We start from the raw sequence: 22,454 nt of genomic DNA on the forward strand, positions 1-22,454 counted from the left end.
AACTTGTAATAAAAATTAAAACATTTACAAGTAATTGAAGATATAAAGCATACTTTTTGTTTTAAGAGGAACATAGGCCATTTATTATGTATCCCCCAGAAGAAAAACCATCTGTAGTATGTGAAAGTAAAAATTAATATTGACTTTCTTTTGGTACTGGACATTGAACTCACAACCCCTCATCTGTAGTATGAAAGCTGGCTTTGGAAAGCAAAAAGCCTGATGCTTGTAAGCCCTACAGGACACAGTCCAAGTTACTTGGGAGGAAGCCTGAGATATCTAACCTACTGCATGCTGATATTGGTGGTGTCAGGAGTTGGATCATGGAGACTGATAATCGTAGGTCTTTTACATATCATCTGGCAGATTGTTCCTTTGTTCTAAAATTCATATTATAATAATAATTTTTAGATTACCAGATGTAAGAGTGCAAGATTGATCAAACAAAGAGAATAAAAAGAAATTAAAAAAAACATTAGAAACGATACAGAGCTTCACTAAACAAGATAGTAGGAGTTCAACAATGGTTCTTCTTATATTGCATAGTGATGTCTTCAGATTAGTTGTTCAGATTACCAGATACAAGCATGTAAAATTGCTCAAGAAAAAAAAATTAAGCATTAACTGTTCCTTTCAGTAAACCATTAGACATCAGAAGTACAATTATTCCAGCTATCCTTCTTTATACATATATATGTTTTCCAATATGTAATGTAACAACCACTGTTAATTCCTATCATTTTAGTTTGAAATCCTGTATCATTTTTATTGTTTCTGTGTTGTTTTGTTTTTGTCTTTGTTGTTATTTTGTTGTTCTTTTATTCTCTTTAAAATAAAAAAAAAAAACTTTTAAAATTTAAAATCTCACTCCCAAACTGTTGAGGCTAGTGTTCGTCACTGTAGCTGTTCTGTTACTCCCTTATGTGTTGTCTTTGGCACTGGGGCAGCGCTGTTCTCCAGGGCCAGTAGAATATATTTTCATGAGTATTATCTAGGGTTCTTATCGTAAGGTCTTGAAGTCTTAAGGACAGCTGGTTTGTACTCTTGACTTATCACCTCCACAGAATACCACATTTTGGGGAGGTGGGGTTTTTTTGTGGATCTCCAGATTACTGAGTCTTCCCCTTCATCTCCACCTTCCTTTGACCTCCCTCCCACTCTTTTGGAAACTGAGAGACTAAACTTAGCAGTATCTTCCTTACTTTTATAAAATGATCAGTAGCTGTGATGTCACTGAATCTTTGTTTCCTGCAGTTCTAGCTAACAGACACATGGGCACCTGCATTTGGTCACTTTTGGGCAGCAGTCTTCTGTAGAAATGGCTCATTACTGCATTTTACATCACCTTTCCTTCTAGATTTTATGCCTATTTTCTTTATTTTTCAATTGTGATGGATAACATCACTAGAACAGTGTTTAATAATTTGGTACATGTATACCTTGTTTCTAATTATTTTTCACCAGAATAAAATATTTATGACATTTATATATGCATATTAATATATGCAGTCATATTATTGAATATAAGACATTGCTGATTATAAGAAACATCCATTTTATGGGTTAAGAATTGTCGTTTATAAGACATGATCAATTGTAAGATGCATTCCTATTTCAGAGATGATATAATATGAAAAAATGTAACTGAGAATTGATGAGGTATGGTATATATAATAGGTACTGCTTTTAGTCTAAATTTTCTATTGAAATTTCCATGTGCTCTAGCTTGGCCAATAGAAACTTAAAAAATTTGTTTTATCTCCACAGTTTAGTACTTTATAAAACAAAGCAAAAAGTACTGTTGTTTCATAAAGCAAAAAGTACTGAAATTGTGGAGATAAAATATGAAGATATATATTTTTTAATCTAGGACTTTTCAAATGTTTAATGCTTCACGATTATGTAACTTGTTCATCTCTGCTTCCAGATTTCCACTTTGGCACAAAGATGTGTTCATTTGAATGCTTTGAGATGGGAAACATTTATTTATTTTTTTTCCATTTTCATAAAGGGTGCACTACACTGAAAGTTTTTGAGTTCTTTTCTCCACACATGAAAAGGCATCTTAGCTCTATTCATACTAATCCATGCTGGTGGTGTCCAACAATGTAATAGAACTATGAGCTTGTACTGTCGCTTCACCTTGCAGGAAAAAAAATATTTTTTTTTATCTTACACAATTTTGAAGCTCAGGTCTACTTTGCCTTAGTTTCTGTTTCATCTCAAGGGCTAAATGACAAACATCCTTTACTCTTTCTCAGTTTATCATTCCTTTTACTTCCTGCCTCCCTGTTCCTTTATTTTATCCTTATCACTCGAGAAATAACTTAGAAATCTAGTTTATTGTGAGAAATACTTACATTAAAGCAAGGTGGAATAGATGGCCAGATGTGTAGTATATTGCAATTTCAAACACTTTAAGAAAATTCTCAGTTGAGAGGTGGGTCATTCTGTATATACAGAAGGGAAGATGCTTCTGTATATACTTGAGGGCTATGACTCAAGGTCAACATTAGGTAATCTGTTAAACCTGAATTATTTTCTTAGGGATGTAGGGGTTGTGTGTCTGGGAAATCAGGAAAAAAAATAAGAAAAATTGACCTCTGTAGCAATTACAAGTTTTAGGAACTCAAACTCTATGTAAATGAGCAATATGATGTTTTGTTTATATATCTAATATATAGTTTCTAATGTGATAAAATACATAGAAAATACCATTTGACTAGTTACCACTCATAAATGATACTGAAACAACTTAAGTGGTTGAAATAAATGATTATCAATTGATTTATGCCTCTTGAGGAGTAGTTCTCTTTTTCTTTTCTTTTTTGGCCTGGAATTTTATTTGTTGGTAAGTTTTAAAAATCAAAGCCACTTTCTGGAGATTAAAGGAAACACTTCAAATGTGTTACGTACATGTTCCAGTCCCACTGTGAATACTGTCATTTTGTACTACAGACATGCGCTGATTAAAAAGAAAAGCCACTTTCATTACTAGGCATAGAACAGTTAGATTATTCCTTTGAATGATTTTTGGTACTTTGTAAGTTTTAGTGAATTTACCGATTTTTTTTTCGATGGAGGTGCTGGAGATGAAGTCCAAGGTCTTGAGCATGGTAGGCAGGCTCTCTGCCACTGAGCTACAGCCCCAGCTCTTTCTCACTTTTGTAACAGGGTTGTTTGTTTTTTTTTAGTAACAGGGTTATTTGGTTTTGTTTTAGTACATGTAATTCTTACCTTTGAAGTTTATAGATTTTAGGAAGGAAGTTTGTATTAGGTCAACTTTGTGTCTCTGTAATGAAATGTCAGAGGCAATTAATTTACAAAGAGAAAGGGTTTATTTAGCTCATGATTCTGCTGGTTAGAGTCCAAAATTGGGTGGTGTCCTGGTTTGGGCCTCAGGCAGGGGGAGCCTGGTGGCAGGTGTAGGATGTACATGGCAAGGTGACCTGCTTATGTCACGATCCAGCAAAGAGAGAGACCAGTTTCAAAGTCCCTTCCAGGGCATGTCCCTGAGCACATCCCACCAGGCTCCATGTAAATGCTCTGTGCCTCCCGGTAGTGAACCCTGGGAACCAAGACTTTAACATGCGGATGGATCTTTGGGGGCCCTCACGCGAACCATAGCAAGGCTCTGTGCACTCCTGAGTGTGTATGTAAAATTGAGGCAGTAGGCACAGAGGTGGTGTTGTTTTTTGTTTTTGTTCTTAGTGGGGAAAGCTTTCTGCAGGATCTCAGAGGGGGTTCACAGCTCCAGAGAAATTAATCCAATTCAGTGCAATTCTAGGTCAACACTGTTTCTTTTATTTAACTTCCATTGTGTTCTTTTATTTAAATATATATTTTTATGAAAAAATTAAAATTTCATAATCAAAAAACAAGTAATAATAATTATTATACTGTGTATCATTATCTTCAGAGTAGTTACTCATAGTACAAGACATAAACTAAAAAGAGTCTTATAAAAAGAAACAGAATAATACCAATCTTAATGGAATTTGTAATTTGGGGAAGAATTTGATCTTTTCCCTATTTTCTGTTTATCTCTCTTTTATTTTGTTCTTTATATTTCTTATCTAAAAGAAACCAAATGATGTTTGAACTTCTGTGAGAAATTCCATTTGATGCGGTGATCTCCATGGTGATCTTGACTGTAATTTGTGAGAATTCTAGAATGTATCAAAACTCAAAGAAAGTTTGATCTTGAGCGGTTAGCTCTGAAGTGGCAGAACTGTTCCAGCGGTGCATTTGAAAAAATAACAAACTGCCAGGAATTTCACTTTTAGCAATTTATGAGTATAAAGGTGGCATTATTTTCACAGAAAGAACGTTTTTAAAAATTTTATACTCACGTGTTGAAAAATATGAAATGTTAAAAATAATGACTCTAATTGGAACTTGAATAATTAATTTCATTTTTATAGCTATAATTTATTTTTGAAGGAGAATATGTTGGAAATACTGTTAGTATTAGTGTGTGTGTGTATATACATATAATCAATTACTTTTTAATATTCGTGAGTAATGAAATTGATTTCTTTTTCAATTGCAGTGCATGCAAGATATGGGAAATACTAAAGCAAGACTACTCTATGAAGCCAACCTTCCAGAGAACTTTCGAAGACCACAGACAGATCAGTATCCTTTAAAGCTTGTTTTCTGTAGGTTTACATAAAAAGTTTATTTTTACCGTTCATGTTGATGTTGCTTTATTGTTCATTAAAGATATAAATTGATTTGCCTTGAGTTGTGCTTTGTATGTAGTAGGTTTTTAATAGAACGTTAGCTGCCCACAATACAAGGTGTATAATATTTTATGTTAATTATTACTGAGTATAAAATTTTGTGACTGGTTTTTCTTGATTTCCGTCTCTTGAAAAGAGTATATGTTTATTATCTTAATCTGTAAACATCCTATTTTAAAATCATTTGCGTATGGATAGCCTTTGATCACCTTTAAGTAGTAACTATATGAAACAGTTGGGCAGTTATGTGTTTAAATGGCAAATTATTTATTGTACATATTGAATAATGTATATTAATATTTACTGCTAACTTTCTTTGTCATAGATTGCACAACTATGTTTGCTTTATATATCTGCCTTTTTGAATGGATAGACTGTTTTCCCACAGGTATTTTAGTCAGGATGTGTTTCACGTTTGTTAAAGATAAAATCATTTGACTCCTAAGAGGATTTCTGAAACTCACTGAAGTTGAAGAAAGCAGCCCATCAAAACTGTGCTGCTGTATAAATAAGATTATCTAATTAATTGTAGGTATTTGGACTCTGTTCCATGGTAAAAACATTTGTGTTTCGATAATAAGATTATTTTGTTAAAGGTCAGTTATATATTGTCCATTTATACGCATAGAGTAAAACAGTTTGTGTGGCCAGTGGATAAAAATGATCCTTTCTCAAACACAGATACACTTCATATTTGGACAGAAACCTTTTATGTTATGATTGAAAAGTTAGTAATTTGCATTTGGCTTTTTCCATTTTGGGTGTGTGCGTACAGACACACACACACACATTTAGCAGTGTGATAATCCAAACACACACACACACACACACCCTCACAAATTTATCAGTGTGATATCCAAGCCTGTTTTTGTTATAGAAATAGCCTAGGTAAGAGTACACTTCAAGTATGCAAATTGTGTGAGCCCAAGTGTGAAGGTGTGAAGAAACATAACTTTTTGGGGTTTTGATATTGACAAAATTGGGGCAAGCAGAAGTAGCAGCTTAAAAGATAATTTGATCCAGCATAATTTTTGATATCACATAGAACACTGTGGACCTCATTTCACTGTCCTAAGCAGTTGAAGTGATTGAAAACCCATGAAGGGGTTAGAAGCAGTATAAACATTGTGGTGCTGACGTTTAGCACAGGAAGATTAGCTGGAGGTAGGCGGAAAGACTTGAAGAATACTAGGGCAGCCCGAGATGAGCAGCAACAGAGATTTAAATCCATTCAGTAGCACTGAGGATGAAGAGGACAGAACTGGGGAGAAACTGGGAATGCAGGAGCAGTTGGACTAGGTTAAGATTAGCTTTGATTCTCAGGATGATCCTCGAGTTTTCTAGCTTGAGTGGCTAAAGTGCTTACTCAGTGACTGAAGGAAATCACTAATGGAGGGTTAAGAGTTGGAAATGAAAGACAACAAACGATGCTGCACTGCTTGCCCAGATTAAGGTGTATGTTAGACATATAAAAATGGCTTTACCTGCTTGGTACCTGGACGTAGAAATCTACACCCTGGAAGACAGCAGGAAATGCAGAATGAGAAATCATTTAACATGGAGGTGGTAAAAAGTGCTGGGTGAAGTTATACTTCAGTTTACTGAGGGCTTTTTCCTTTGTTGTTGAGAATCTCGGGAATGCTTTTCTCATCTAAAAAGTGAGGGCTTCTGTCAGATGCCTTGAGGAGTAGAGCATGATAGAAGGGAACATAGCCAAGCAAACAAAGCAGTATCCTAGGGGGCTGTTACTGTCTGCCTGCTATGCATAATAATTTATTTCTCTTTTTCCTACTCCTTACCCATAAGCCTGCATTGATAAGTGGGATCGTTCAAATTGAAAAAAAATTTCCTTTTTTAAGAAGTTTTTTGTATTGCGGAGAGCTGGCTTGGTTTGGGCTGGGTTATTTTGTACTTCTCTTGACTGTTCCAAGGTAAGTTACTTGAGGTTCTTGAAAGTTTTAGCTTTATTAGTACTATCTATGACACATGATGATTGTATTTACTGTGGGGAGTGGGAACGTATACAAAACACATCTCAGTTCTTTTTTTTCTCCTTCCCCTACACAGCTGTCCCTTTTTCTGGCCAGCATCAGATTCTTTTATTTAACCCTATAAGGTTAAATCCTATAAGGTTAATTTTCATACACATAGATTAACAGCCAGAAGAACAGGCCAAAAAAAAAAAAAAATACAGAACACATAAGACAATTATATTAAATCAAAGCACACTAATAGATACATTTTCCATGCTGGATTATAATTTGTTTTCTTTCTTTTTTCCTTTTGTCTTTTATTTTGTATTTTATGTTGAGTTTCTCATACAGGAGAAACCATGTGATATTTAAGTCTGTCTGATTGACTTCATTTAACGTTATGATTTTAAGATGCACCCATTTTCCCATTAATGACTCAGTTTATCCTTCTTTATGGCAGAGTAGTACTTCATATAAATACTGCATTTTCTTTATCCATTCATTTGTTGGTGGACATGCAGGCTGCCTCCAAGATTTGGCTGTTATAAATTGTGCAGCTGTAAACATGGGTATGCATACATCAGTATGATGTCTTAACTCTTTCAGGAAGGTACTTAGAAGGGGAATAGCTGTTTCTGTTTTTTAGTAATTTGAGGAATCTCTGTACTGGTTTCCCTAGTAATTATACCAATTTACACTTCTACCAATAAAGAAGAAGGGTTGCTTTTTCCCCCATTGCAACCTCTCCAGTATTTGTTAGTGATTGATTTTTTGATGATGCCCTTCTTTCTGGAGATAGAATCCGAATGTTTTAATTTGCATTTCTTCAATAGTCAGCAGTGTTGAACATTTTTATATGTATTTGTTGGCTGTTTATCTTCTTCATCTGAGAGATATATTGTTCATTTCAGATACCTATTTTTTGATTGGGTCTTTATATTTAGGTGGGATCTAATTTTTTAATTTCTTTTAAAAATTTTTTTATTTCTTTATGTGTTATAGATATTAATATTTTCTCTGATGAGTAGGAGGTAGGAAAAAGCTTTTCCCATTCTGTAGGTTGTCTCTTCACTCAGTTGGTGGTTGCTATACAGAAGCTTTCTAATTTAATATGATTCCATTTATTGATTCTTGGTATTATTTCTTGTGCAACTGGTTTCTGTTCAGAAAGTCTTTACCTACAACTATGTCTTCAAGAGTTTTACCTATTTTGTCTTCTAGCAGATTGTTTCTGTTTTCATATTTAGACCTTTGATCCATTTTGATTTGAGTCTAGGGTCAATGTTTGGCATGTGATTACCCAGTTTTCCCAGCACCGTTTGTTAAAGAGGTCTCTCTTCCAGTGACGGTGTTTGGTCCTTTCTTCCAGTGAAGGTAGCTGAGTGTGCCTGAAGTTGTGTCTGTATCCTCTGTGGTCTCTTTTTTTTTTTTTTGGCAATACCATGCTGTATTTTTATCACTAGGTTTGTAGTATAATTTGAAGTCAGGGCTTTGATGTCCCTGCCTTCTCCTTGTTGCCCAGAATTTCTTTTGCTATTCTAGGTTTCTTGTGTTTACATTTACATTTTATGATTGCTTTCTCTAGTTCTGTGAGGAATGCTATTGGTATTTTGACTGGGGTTGTGTTAAGTCTGTGTAACGGTTTAGAACGTATGCCCATTTGACTATATTGGCTCTGCCTGTCCAGGAACAGAGGATATCTTTCCATTTTCCGATACTTTCTTTGATTTCCTTTTTTAGAGGACTATAATTTTCATTGTGGAGGTTTTTTACTTGGTTAGGCTAATTCCTGAGCTTTTTTGGATGCCATCATGAAAGGTATTTTCTAAAGTTCTTACTGAATTTGGCAGTGAATTCTTTGGGACCTGGGATTTTCTTAGTTCATAGTTTTTATTTGGTTTTGTTTTAGTTTTTACTTCTTCAATTTCATTGACTGATACTGTTAGCAGACTTTGAAGCACTACAGTTCCTCCTGCAGGTGGCTTTTCCTTTCTTTCTGTCCTGAGCAAAGAATTGGTCAAGATAAGTGCAGATGATAGCAATGTTTTATAAAAGGCAGGAAAAGAAACTGGCTCTGCAGAGCTAGTTTGGGCCAAATAAAAGTAGGAAAAGAAGTATTCCTTACAGTGTGAGAATGGCCATCATGCAAGACTGACAGAACTCAGTGTGGACCGTCCTTTTTGTGTCCCTACACCTCAGGTTGGTGTTTAGGGTGTCCTGTGGAAAACCTACCAGAGTTCTCATGAGAAGTCTATACGCAGCACTTTGAAAACTGTTCTGGGGCTTGTCCTAGGATTTTGTGATTAACAAGTTACACCTACTTCCCCAGCCAGCTTTGCTAGCTCATACGTATCGAGGAATTCATCCATTTCTTCTGAATTTTCTATTAGAGTATGGGCTCCCTAAGTAGTTATCAGTGATCTCGATTGAGCAGAATCCCTTGCGATTTTGCTTTTTTGCATTTCTGATTGCATGGATTTGGGTCTTATTTTGGTAAGATTGGCAAAGGGTTTGTCTATTTTGTTTAATCTTTCAAAGAGCCAACTGTTCGATTCATTGGTTCTTTATAGTTTTTCTTTAGTCCCAATTTCATTAATTTCTGCTGATACTTACAATTTTTTTGCTCATACTAGCTTTGAGTTTGGATTTTTCTTGTTTTTCAAAGACCTTGAGGTTGTTTATTTGAGCTTGCTCTATTTTCCTGACGTGGCAATTCACTGCTGTTAACTTCCCTCTTTGAACTGCTTTCATTGTGTTCCATAGGTTCTTGGATTTCTTACTGACATTATTATTTGACTGTAGGGACTAATTTCATCTGTGACCTATTAATTACTCAAGAGGGTATTATTTAATTCCCTTAGGTTTGTGTAGTTTCAGTGATTTCTTTTATCATTGATTCCTACTTTCATTGTTTTGTGGTGTGATAATATGCATGGATTAATTTTGTCCTTGCATTTACTTAAGCATACTTTATGGGCTAGTTTGTGGTCTGTTTTGCTGAGAATGTATATTCTCTTGTTTGAGGGTGGAGTACTGTGTATATACCTATTAAGTCCATTTGTTCCAAGGCTTTGTTCAACTCTGATATTTTTGTTGTCTGATCTGTCCATTTGTGACAGTGGGGTGTTGAGGTCCCTCATTACAGTTGTGTTAGTGTTTATCTGATTTTTCATGTCTAATAGTGTCTTTTGTGACGTTGTCTATGGTGATATTTGTTGTGCATATAATTGTTATCTCTTCCTGTTGAATTGTTCCCTTACTGAAAGTTTTTGTTTTATCTCTTATCTGGTATCTTATGGATTAAAGAAACCTCCAAGTTATGTAATTGATCCTCCTGATTCCATATTATTATGCCTGGACGATATTCAGGGAAAGGTAATACATACCTTCATAGTAGCCTGGTATGTTGATCTCTTGTATGCACAAGGTTGGTAGGTATAGTATTTCAGTTTTTTGATAAAGTTCAGAGAAATAAAGTATTAATGTTTTGGACCAGAGATAACTTCAGAAAAGAAGAGATTTTATAGTGAATTGATGTCTGGTATTTGCAAGTTTTTAATCTTTGACACAGTGAAGATGTTGGAAATAATAGTTGCAGTACTTTGCTGTTTTAATAATAGTTGTCCTAAGCCAGTGATGGTGAATGTTTTTGAGCTTTCAGTGGTACAAACAGCTCGCCGGCATGTGTGCCATAGGTTTGCTAGCACTGCCCTAAGCCAAGCGCTTGGCTTGATTGGCATTAAATATACATTATCTTTTTAAATCCTCAAAATAACTCAGTGAGATAGAGCATAGAATATATTTGGTAGGTGCTCAGGGGAATGGGTTGGGATGTTTAAGTAGCTATTAAGAATTCCCAAAGCTCACAACTTTTCTTCCTATGTTAGGGTACTTGAATATTATTTAAGATGATAATCTGAGTAAACTCAATACTGCCCCATTGAGTCTTGATGGCCTTTAAAAAGAGACAGTCTTATAGAGCCACAGTCTTTACAGCTAGATTTTAAGATTTATGTGAAAATTGCAACTTTTCAGTATGAGGTATGATTTATATTAGGTGTTTGGATTATGCTTATGTTTGCTATTGTTAGCTTAAGAATACTTACTTGATTTTTCAAATTACTGCTTCTTCCAAAGCATTTACAGATTATGGTCATATTTACATGAAATGTTGATCTTTTTTTTATTCACCAAAGGATAGGTAGTGATTGTTGGGAACTATTCTTTAAGGGTTTTTGTTTGTTTATTACATCTGAAAATAATGCATATACAAAGATTGAGACGTGAGAAAGCATTGCTTCAACACTAATGAAATCTACAAGAATTAGGATTTTGGGAAGGTGAAAAAAACCTGGAAACTGCAACAAAAATAAGCTGATAAAGTCCCTGTTAGCGCTTACTAAGAGTCTTCATGTAGCGGCAAGTGGGCTGAATTCCACAGAAGACCGTAGAGTTCTATTTAGGGCAGAGTTCATTGAATTTTAGACCGGTCACCCCACATCTCCGACTAGCAGGTCAGGAACGTGGGGCAGCTGGGCTGGCCTTTCTTTGTTTCCACCTTAAATACACCTTTGGTTTCTATGGTAACAGATCAGAATGTTGCAGCCATTGACATAGGTGGCCACACATTGTTTTTCTTGTCCCGCGTGACCAGGTCAGGCCCCGGTCATGAGCCCAACCACAATGATACATACTTTCTGCACTCTGTTCTGTATGTCCCCCTACAGATAACCATGCATTTCCTTTATGGTTACAATGTTTATCTAGGGCCAGGGAAGGGATGAAACAACCCGGGCAGGGTCATAAGTGGTTATCTGGGCCCGAGAGTTCTTTGTCTTTGGAGAAGCATTCCAGGGCAAAGTTGACTGTAAAGTTAACTTTTTATAACCCCTCCGGGGTGTTTCTCAAGACACATTTTGAGGCTTGTACTAAGGCTAGAATTATTCTATCTTAAAAATGATATGCTAAGAGTTGCCATCCACTACATTCGTAAGACTCCTTGCATGATTTTTATTAAACTCTAGAGCCTCAACCAGTTGCTATGGGATTCCTCATATGGAAGACAGAAATAAGGGGATTCTCCTAGCTGGTCCCCATGCTGGTTAAGTGTTCTCCCCACCCCTGCCCACACATAGCTTCTGAATGAAGCAGGCCTGTACCTTCACAACCTGAAAGAGGACGCCAGTTATCCACAGGCATCTGTCTAGTGGCAGCATCCCACGTATTTCCTCTGTGTCAGGCCTTCTGCTGGGATCTGGGAACACCAACCACTACTGAATTGCAAATCTGTACTAAGCGTATAAGACAATGACTGATGGGGAAAATTTTTTTTAAATTACAGACTCAATCCATTTGGTGTATTTCGAAAGGTGCAATACTTTTCTTCATTTATCAGTGAAACAAGTTAAAATTAACTTCAAAAAAAAAATCAGGAAGTGGCAAACAAATCAGTCACATACAGAGTGCACCCTAGAAAAGAGGAGGGCCGAGACAGCTTCCACGCACTTTCATGAGTTTCATCAAACACTGGATCTATTCAAGGGGAGAAAAGGCAACTTCCGAAAAGGAGTACGTTATTAAACGAGGCATTTACTATACTCCTTCCTAAGAGTACCAGGTGGGGAACATATTTTTCTAAACTAGATCTGGGAAGTGGAATGTGGAATCAATCCATCCTCCACCCCTAAGGGCTGACGACTGGTTAATGAATTTTTAAAAAACAAGACTAAAAAACAACCCCCCACTCCCCCCCCCACCAGAAAAAAGAAAGGAAAGGAAATTACTAAGATGTCCTAGATTACTCTAAAGTGGAACCAGGGAGCAGCTTCAACAACTCAAATTAGTCTGTTAAGAGTCCTCACTAACGTGCCTTACTTTTAAACAACAACCAGAAAAAGTTTTTTGAAACAACAAAACAAAAACTAGTGCTGATCACTTCTCTGACAGTCACAATTACTCACAATTAACTAGTACTGGGAGGGTGGGGACGTACCTGTCGGCCTTCTCTCACACGAGTACGTGTGGGTAGGTACAGGGCATTTGTCATTGTTGCAGAAACGAATTTTAATTTTTAATCTCTAGTTTGATTGAAACATTGCTTTTAGTATGATGCCGACACCAGCTGTGCAGAAAGCATCTGAAGAGGTGTTCATAGCAGCACACACCTGCGGTGCGTCTTCAGTTCTGGAGGCTCCAGGGCAGCCAATATTGCTTCATGAGACACATCCTTTAGGCCTTTCCATGTGAGCACAGAACATCCACACACTTGACAGACTTCAGATCGCAGGCCCGCTTTTCAGCAGTCTCTGGAGTGATAGGTTTCTGTTTGTTCCTGGCAAGTTTCTCAGAAGTAAAGGGATCATCTCTGAGATGGGTCCCAGCAAGTAAGAAAGGAGTCTTTGGATGGTGGTGAGTTGTCTCAGGCATCCACTTTCACATTTTCAAATGAGGATGGAGAGACCACTGAAGAACTGACTAGAAATACATCTGTTTGTGGATAACTCAGTGGTCGTAATCTGTCATAATCCACTTGCCCTGCGGTTCAAAATGCACAAGAATATATGGCTCTCTACCAATCATAACTGTGACTGCGTAGTTGTCAAAAACGGTTGGTACATGTTGTGGTTTATGTCTGCACGCCCCCCCACAAATCCTCATGCAGTCATGGGGCGAGCTTCTAGATTTTTGATAGATCCCTACCTAGGCCAGTGTTGGGATTATGGATGTGAGTGCTACACCTTCCCTGGGGTGGATAGTTTGTATATGTAAGGGAGGGAAAGAGGCTGCTTGCTGCCCTTCCTCCCTTTTGCTCTGGTTGCTTTTGCCATCTTCTGCCACCGTGAACTGTTGCCCTCTGCCCTGTGCCACTCTGCCTTGGAGCCAGCCAAGTATGGACTGAAACTTCCACCAACTGTGAGCTAAATAAACCTTTCCTTCCTTAATTTGGGCATCAGGTATTTTATCTCAGAAGTGAGAGAAAAGTAACCAAGACAGTACATATTCAGATGAAAATTTGTTTGTTGTATAGGATATCAGGAGACATGTTTACCAGTTGCACCATCACCCACAACAGCGCTCTTAATTCTCTGCATTGTGGAAGTAGCTTAAATATTTCAAATTTGATGTTGACTTCAGCTTCTCCCTTTGGGAACTATTAAAAGAAGGACTGCATCTAAACATATTTGAGAGCGATGACTACCGATGTTAAAAATATAAGATGAAAACTTGAACCATGAGATTAGTTCCCTGTGCAGTGTAATGCTACAACCTTTCGAAAAGAGAGGGAGGGAGAGAGGGGGTTGGCGGAGGGAGTGGGAGGGATAGAGACGGAGGGAGACAGATGGACAGACACAGGCATGGTGGGGCTCATCTTAGCCCCAATTTGAAGGCTGTGTGGGGGATTGCTTCAGCCTGAGAGTTGGAGAAGATTGTGGTGGTGCACACTTGTAATCTCAGTGCTGGGGAAGTAGAGGCAAGAAGGTTGTGAGTTCAAGGCCAGCCTGGACTACATACTGTCTTCCCTATCCCCTCCTCACGAAAAGGTCTCGCTATTACAAGAACATTTTTATTATTTCACCTATTAACTATCCAACACTGTTTTGGAACTTTTGTTAGGGAGACTAGTAAGAAAAACAGCCTGTTTGCCCACTTGCCTTCTATCAATCCATCTGTTATGGTTTGGGACTTACTTTGCAAGGAGAAACAATGTAGTACAGGACACATAGTTTATAAGGTTATTTACAATAGTCACCCAAAGAATGATGTACAAAAGAGTGCGGGAAATCTGTCCACACACTATAGACCAAGAAATCTAGCCGAAGGCCTGGATTGCATAGAAATGACCTGCATGAGTCCAGCTGAAGATCTAGAGCTCATAACGATGCCTCCCATGAATCCAACTGGAGGGCCAGAGCCCATAACAATATCTCATGCAGTCCTGTTTCACGGATCTGTGCAGGGAAGGCCCAGAGGTCAGTGGTGAAATCTAGAAAGTCTGTGCAAGCGGGATGAAGGATCTGTGCTAGCAGGCTGAGGGATCTGCACTGGAGCCAGGAAGCTATCCTCAAAGTAAGAACCAGAGCTCCCGCAGAAGGTACCACAGCCATCTTCAGCAATAGTGAGGTCCCGAGCTCCTCTAACGGTGAAGACAGCTGAGTTCTTATCAGGAAAGCCAATGCCGCAAGCTTCTTCAGGAGACTGAGCTGGGCACCTTCTTCCCCTCTGGAACAAGGAAGCAATGTTCAGAGTGAGGACCAGAGCTCCCCCAAAGTGAACCAAAGCTATTCTCAGTGCCAACAAGGCCCCGAGCTCCTTGGAGGATAAAAAAAGCCAAGTTCATCAGGAAAGCCAGCATGACAGGCTCCTCCAACAGAACCAGCAGCTTCTTACAGCTTCTACCAGCTCCCAACAGCCTAACTTCTTCTCCAGTTCTGCCTCTTATGCTGCTGGCAACAGTCCTCAGGTGGCCTCCCACACCCAGCACCACGCTTACTCAGTTCAGCTGGGGGTTATAAGTTGACCACCAGTTGTCAATCCTCTACACCATCCATTCAACATTCTAAAGCTCATGGCTCTTTGAAGAGCCTAGCACCTCTGTACTTTTGTAGGTATGAATAGATCTCTCCAGAGGCAAATGAAACCAAACTGAGTTAAATTTATATAACATCAGGCCTTATTATAGTCTTCACAAGATTTGTTGTTTATAAAAAGCTTTACAGTTCATAAAAGTTAGCAAAAGCTGTTGTTAAAGTGTAATTTTTCGTGGGGGATATGGTTTATTATAGGCTGCATGTGCTAGTGCATGACATGATAAAATTTTACATTAAGCTTTTCACTATTAGGATATTTCATCTTATTTACAAATTTTAATTACTTCAGTCCCAGGAGGTCTGTTGTGCACCACACCTAATCAGCGGTATTAGTGATAGGAAGATTTAGAAGTCTTTTTTTTTTGTTGTTTTTTTTTTTTCTGGTACCGGGAATCGAACTCATGACCTTGCACTTGCCAGGCAGGTGCTGTGCCGCTGAGCTAAATCCCCAGCCCCAATTTAGAAGTCTTAATGCTTTGTAGCAGGCATAGAAAAGTTTCTGGGCTATTTTGAATTTTATTTAATAAATCCCAAATCAGTCACTTAAATTTGAACTGTTATCAGTATATTGCTTACTTTGATCCCTTCACATATCTTTGTTTTATTTCTAATTTTTAGAATTGTATTATTGGGGCTGGGGATATAGCTCAGTGGCATAAGCATCTGCCTGGTAAGCACAAGGTCCTGAGTTTGATTCCTGGTACTAAAAAAAAAAATAAAAACCAGATTGTATTATTGATCTTCTATCTCAAATGAGATCTGCCCCTCAAGAAAACGTGTGTTTAACCCCTAGGTAAGCCATGGCTTCTTGAGGTGAACTAACAGTGAAGCTTATATTTGGGATTTTGTACAAGAATACATAAAGATTGTGTGAGGCATTTTTGCTGTAAGAGGCATATAGAAGCCGGGATCAGCTAGACAGACACCAGGTTCCTTAAATCACAGTCCTTCAATTCCATTAGAATTTAAAGAATTTACTTTATGATGTGATTTGATTGCTTTTAAAAAAGTAATGTTTTCTGTTGATAATTAGGAAAGTCCTAGTGAGTGCTTCTCTTTATGTGTTTTACTTTTATATCCTTGAAAACAGTGTCTCAACTTGGACCTTGTATAATTTTTAAAAAATTGGTTCTTCTTAGATACTTTCTGAAAAATTTCTTATAAGCAGAAATTTATGTTTTAGCTTGTTGACTTCTTATTCCTCAACTTTGCAAGTAAAAAAGTATCCACTTCTAATGGAGAAGGAATTCTGTTTTCACCTCTCTCTGATAACTGTGGTATCTGTACAGTGGGAAAGAACATTGGTGTTGGAGTCGAGCTAGTTTAATCCTCTCAGGTTGCTGATTCTTTGTTATGATGTGCAGGTAGCAATATGTACACATTACTGGGGAGGACATAAAGGAAACAAAGTATGTACAACATACAGGACAATGCCTAGCAGAATGAACCTGAATTGAATTTAGAGTTTGGCGGTGGGGGTGACGATGGTAACAGAGGACTCAAGAGTTGCAGTCAGTGGTTTTTTTCTCTGAATGTCGGTTTGGCATTTTTTGTTCAATGGGAAATTTCTCTGAAAGAAGTCGACCTTTGGGAGAACACAAAATAGCTTACAGAACTTAGTTGCAGAAATAATGTGAGAGGAAGCACAAGTTGTAGAATAGGAAATGTAAACTTAGCCAGTAGGCCTTATGGAGAATAGTGAATACAGGGACATTTCCATGTGACTGAACTCTTGGTTTTCCTTAAGTTATCTGTTTTCAGAGCAGTAGAATTTTTCATCAGAGATAAATATGAAAAGAAGAAGTACTACGATAAAAATGCTATAGCTATTACAAATGTAAGTAAAAACTTCAACTTCAATTGATGTTTGTTGACTAGATTTCAGATTTTTAATATAGAATATAACTCATTTTATTGTAAAAATTTATTAGTTGCATATGTTTAAATATTTGAATATTAGAAAATTTTGGGGTGTATCATGTATGGGTACAAGTTCCATATGATGAATGAGATCATTGTGTATATCTGAACTGTACTAATAAACTTAATGATGTATAAAAAAGAAAATGTCAGGGTCACATAATGTCAAGCTCTTACAAAATGAAACTCCTGATTGAAAAAGCATATTCTGAATAAAAATCTAATGTCTGCTTACATGATAATTAACTAAGTTAATTTTATGAAATTTATGAAAAAGAATAAAGCCCCTAATTGAGAAAAGAGAGAACATTATTTTGCTAAATACTGGGAAGATATGAAAAAGAAAAAGTCAAGTTTGCATTACCCCAGAGCTTGGTTGGGGCTGTTGAAACATGAAAGAAGTACTCTAGGAGTATATGAAAGCATGCCATTCGCATTGATTATTATCTGCCATTTTGATACTTGTAATAGTTAAAACCTTACGGTAGCAGTAATCAAATATATCAACCGCTTTTTACAAAATTTAATTTTTACAAAAAGTTAATTATAGATCCATCTTAGTTAATTATAGATTATAGTTTAAAGATTATTGCCTTTATTATTGAAGTCATTTTTTGGCTGTTGATTATTAGATTAATAAGCAAGCCAAAAACTGGTTAACCATGTGGCAGTCATTTGTTAAGTAATTCAGAGACAGTAGTTTAATTTCATTTTGTATGCAAAGTAGTTTTGTTTTTGGTCCGCATAAAGAAGCAGTCTACTAAAAATTCAGTCAAATCCTGCCAGAAAAAGGATATTTTAATATCTTGTCTCTGATCATGAAAAATAACCTTTTAAATATTTAAAACTATCACTGTTATATATTTTAGAGGAAAGGTCTAGAGCCTGTGTGTGTGAAATCTGAGCTGCATTTACAGTAGAGATGAGATGTGTTGAAAATTTGATTAAAAGATAACATTATTGCCAGGTGTGGTGATGCACGCCTGTAATCCCAGCACTCAGGAGGCAGAGACAGGAGAATCGTTGTGAGTTGGAGGCAAGCCTGGACTACATAGTGAGTTCAAGACCAGCCTGAACTGCATAGTGAAACCCTGTCTCAAAAAAAGAGAAAAAAAAATTTTATATTGTTGAGAATGATATTTACACTGTTTATAAACTTAAGACTGGTTTAAGTATTATAATGTATAAAAAACTAACTTAAGTACGTGTAAGTAATGTGTTTTCATGTGAAATGTTGAAAATTACTTTAGAATACTTTATAAAACACACTGCTTTAATTATTATGCTCTTAATTCTGAATGTTTTTAAAGTTGTATTTATGCAGTTTTTAGTCCTGTTGACAACTCAGTGGAAATTATGTAGTAACGTGTGGGGAAATGTTTGTTTCATTGGATGATAGTTGTTATACAGTTGGTTGTTTCCACCTCGGGTGTGATAATGGTGTGGTTTGTTAGGGAAATGGTTTCATTCATAGGACATGTGTAATGGAATACAATATTTAGATATTAAGTGTTGTGCTGCTAAATGTGATAAAAATACATGGTGAATGTTTAAATTAAAAAATGTTATTAAAGACGTTACCATTAATCCCACTCAGAATGCTCCCCCTTATTTTGAACACTTTTATGCCGCTTTCTGAAGCATTTTGCAAGTCTTGTTTTTCGTTTTTACAAAATGTGATTTAAAAAATGTGGTGAATGATGCTACCAAGTCCCTTCAGAAAGGTAGCTCAGAACACATCATGGTGTAGCCTCATCCACCTGTTCACTGGTTTTGGCATTATGCAACTTGTGGCTCTTCTCCAAAGTTAGCATGACCGTGAAAAGTAAATGTTTTGAATTGATTCAAGACACCAAGGCAGCCATGGAAGCGCAAGTAAAGACACTCAGGAAAGAGGGTTCCAGAACTGCCTCAGAAAGAGGCAAGAGCACTGGGTCAGTGTGTGCAAAGTAAGGGGGTCTTCTGAGAAGGATGGCGGTGTATTTTTTACTGTAATAATTTTTAAAACTTCAATATTCACCATATTTCTTGATCACACCTATTTATGTCATTCTTTAACAGCTGAGTGATAGTTTTGAGGTGTGTGTGTCCATGAGTGTCAATAGAGAGAAATACTTCTCTCTACATATTAATGTTTGGTGAATGTTAATGTTTTATAGAGGTATTGATTCTATAATTTTTCTCCATTTTTGTACATTTGGGAGTAAAAGTTTGTATTATGCCTGAGTTTGTAATACTAACGAAATAAAATTTCATAAAAATTACATTTAATCTATGCTGATGGTCTCTTAGGACACTGGAAGAAGACATAACCCTTGTTTTCAGAGAGCTCTGTCAGATGGGGCTTAGACCAGATATTAAAAATAGCCATAATAACAAAAGAATTGAGACATTAGGTATAGGTACAAATTCTCTGTGATGAATGCGATCACTGTATATGGCAAATACGTACTTAAAAAAATAACCATAATGTAGGCAAAATGTGAGTTCTTTGTAGCTAAGATATTTAAGAGTAATAGGGTACTTAAGGGTGTACCTAAAGAGGGACAGTTTGAACACTAGTTGTTTGTACGCAGATAAAAAGGTGTGGTGACTGCTGTTAAGCTTTGTTTGACTGTTCCTCCTATATTAAATAGCTCCAAATTCAGAGTTTTATGTTTCGACTTTATAACTTGTTTCTTTTTGTTTCAGGTATCTTTTTTAGTGCTTCCAGGATGTGTTACTGTTCTTAATTTGTTTTCTTAAGTACTGCAGTGAGGATTTAAAGATGACCCTATTTCTCTCTGCGAGGCAGTGTTTTAACCTTTTAACACAAAGCAACATATTTCTTGCCTGTCTGTGACATAAACATGTGTAAACACTGTGACAAAATGCAGAGCAATAAACTACAACAATAATGACAGGGGCTGGGGATATAGCTCAATGGCACAAGCGCTTGCCTGGCAAGCACAAGGTCCTGAGTTCGATCGCCGGTACCGCAAAAGAAAACAAAAAAAAAAACCAGTAATGGCAAAGAGTTTTGCTGTTTTCTCCATTTTTGCCCCACTTCCTTGCTGGCCATTTAATTTGTTTCTGAACCAGGCCTCACTAACCGTGGTGTAGTGTGTGGGAGGCGCTAGGGTGGAGCCACCTTCATTCCCAGGGGTTTCTGTGTGATGGTGAGGAGCATTCCGTGGGCTGTTAGCAATGTGTTGTCTGGCCGTGTAAACACGGTCCTTTGGAGAGGACAGGGAGGCCTCTCCGTGCCACCCTGACGGACGAGTTTGTGGTGCCCCTGCAGCACTGAGTGTTGTGTGGCCGGAAGCGTCAATTAAGGGAAGAAGCTTGAGGGAGAAAAGTTAAGTTCAGATGAGACAAAAACAAAGGAAATGATGTTCTAAGGAGAAAGGTTTTTGTACTAGAAAAAGGTTTTTGCTGGGTTGTAGCTTCAGACCTGTGTGTGTTGGGGGTAGCTTCATGTGCTGGGGACCAGCGTGGGACCTTGAGTTCATTCACGTCACCCTTCAGTGTGTCCTTCGCTCCTTCTCGAGCACTGTGCCTCGTTTTGAAGTTCCGTACAGGTGACAGAAGTTGGCTGCTCTGCGGGACCCTTGGATTACCCCTTTGCCTGTCATTTAGTCACACAGCAGACATGGAGAGGAAGTATCTAATGCAGCGCACTGAGGTGGGAATAATAGCCTTTGCTCAAAAGCAGCTTACTCAGACATTTTCAACAGAAAACGTACGTGCGCAGTGAACCACCTTCTAAAGTGGAGTGTGGTAATTGGTGTAATAGAAGAACAAAAGTGTTCTGAAAGCACAGAAGTTAGGTAGCACTCATTAATTTTCATCAGGATAATTCTCAAAGGAGTTATGTTGAGATTATCCTTAATGGGGAAAGAGGATTGCAGCAAAGAGGAAATGGGCTGGTATGTAAGAAAGAAATATGCAGAAAGCAGGGAAGACATGTCAGGCTGCAAGGCGACTTGCCCCCATCTGCGTGAGGTGAGGGAGGCGGATCTGGCTGCGTTACCGGGGCTGGTTTGGTGAGTAGTCCACAGGGCTGTTCGGTCTGATGCGTGTGACGGAGTGAAGGGCGAGTAGAGGAGGACAGAATGACTGAGGAGAGGTGAGTCTCCAAGGGCAAATAGCATTGTGTGGAGGACTTGCGTGCCCGACTGTTCAGAGTTTTGCACAGATTTGATGTAGGGAATGGCAGTTGTATTTAAGTTGCCTTTTCACATATTGCTAGAAATTTAATTGCCTAAAGTAGATATATTAATTTACAGATTCTGTGGGCCAAAAGCCTGAGAACTTCTCAGGATCTTAGTAGGCTGAAATCAGAGCTGGCCAGGGCTCTGATCTCATCGGTTGCTTCCAAGCTCACATTCTTGTCAGAACTCATGTCTTTGTGACTGTGCGCCTAGGGTTCCCTGTTCTAATGTCAGTTGAGGCCTGTTTTTAAGGTCCTTGGCAGATAACCCCATCCTGTCGTCGTTGGGAGCTTACCTCTTCGAGGGTACTCGGAGACATGGTGGGAGAGCACAAAGTAAGATTTACACTCTTACTTCAAATCTCGTATCTTAGGAAGGGCCTCGCTGCTTTGAAGTGCCCCCTGACCTGGTTAGGTGAGACCATCTAGGGTAATTTCTCTTTCCATTAATTCTCCCTGAACTGACTTGGATCTGAATTACCCCTGCACACTTTCTTCGGCATCCTAGGTCATAGTCACAGCCCTGCCTATAGCCCAGGGGAGGATGTTACGCTAGAAGTGCACCAGAGGTGGCAATTTGGGCAGCTTTTTTAGAATCTGCCTTTCTAGTGGATGTACAGCCAGCCAACCCTCCTTGACCATTCCGTAATTCAGGGAGTAATAGAAGAAAGTTGAAACACTTAGAGGGCAGAAATCCATCTTTTCTGCCCTTCCTCCCCTCAGCCACAACTGGAAGTACAGTGGTGAGTGAGATCCTAGGTCTAATAGGTCCCGAGTACGTGAAGGAGAACTGCCTGTTATTTGCTCTTTTCCTTCACCACCTTTTCTCTCCCTCCCCTTCCCCTCCTACTCTGTCACCCTTTTTCTCCTTAGGTGGCAGAACTATTTACCTCTTTCTGTTTTATATCACATAGTATAAAGGAATGTATCTTTTGACTGGTAGTTTTGTTACATCTTGTCATTACAGCTTTAGTTTCCTTTTCTATAGAGTGGGGATGATCATTAGTGTCTGCATTTCTTAGTACAGTACTTGTAA

At 37.8% G+C, this 22,454-nt stretch overlaps 1 protein-coding gene and 1 pseudogene across 9 annotated transcripts in view; one reads left to right on the top strand and one right to left on the bottom strand.

Annotated features, from left to right (window-relative positions):
* The window catches only part of Smap1 (small ArfGAP 1), a 108,202-nt gene that overhangs the window by 12,541 nt on the left and 73,207 nt on the right, over positions 1-22,454 (top strand). For 7 of the 9 annotated variants that reach the window (XM_013504423.1, XM_013504424.1, XM_013504425.1 and 4 more), the window contains 2 exons: positions 4,553-4,638; positions 17,068-17,143. In XM_013504423.1, the coding sequence (XP_013359877.1) occupies positions 4,556-4,638; positions 17,068-17,143 (159 nt within the window). In that variant the 5' untranslated portion in view covers positions 4,553-4,555. Of the gene's footprint in view, positions 1-4,203; positions 4,305-4,552; positions 4,639-17,067; positions 17,144-21,676; positions 21,755-22,454 lie in introns of those variants that run through there. The other 2 variants (XM_013504418.1, XM_013504422.1) reach the window with 2 other exon arrangements.
* Positions 12,767-13,809, bottom strand: LOC102028641 (annotated as a pseudogene).

The sequence above is a fragment of the Chinchilla lanigera genome, unplaced genomic scaffold (assembly GCF_000276665.1).
Source record: "Chinchilla lanigera isolate Chin_1 unplaced genomic scaffold, ChiLan1.0 scaffold00087, whole genome shotgun sequence".
NCBI classification, from domain to species: domain Eukaryota; kingdom Metazoa; phylum Chordata; class Mammalia; order Rodentia; family Chinchillidae; genus Chinchilla; species Chinchilla lanigera.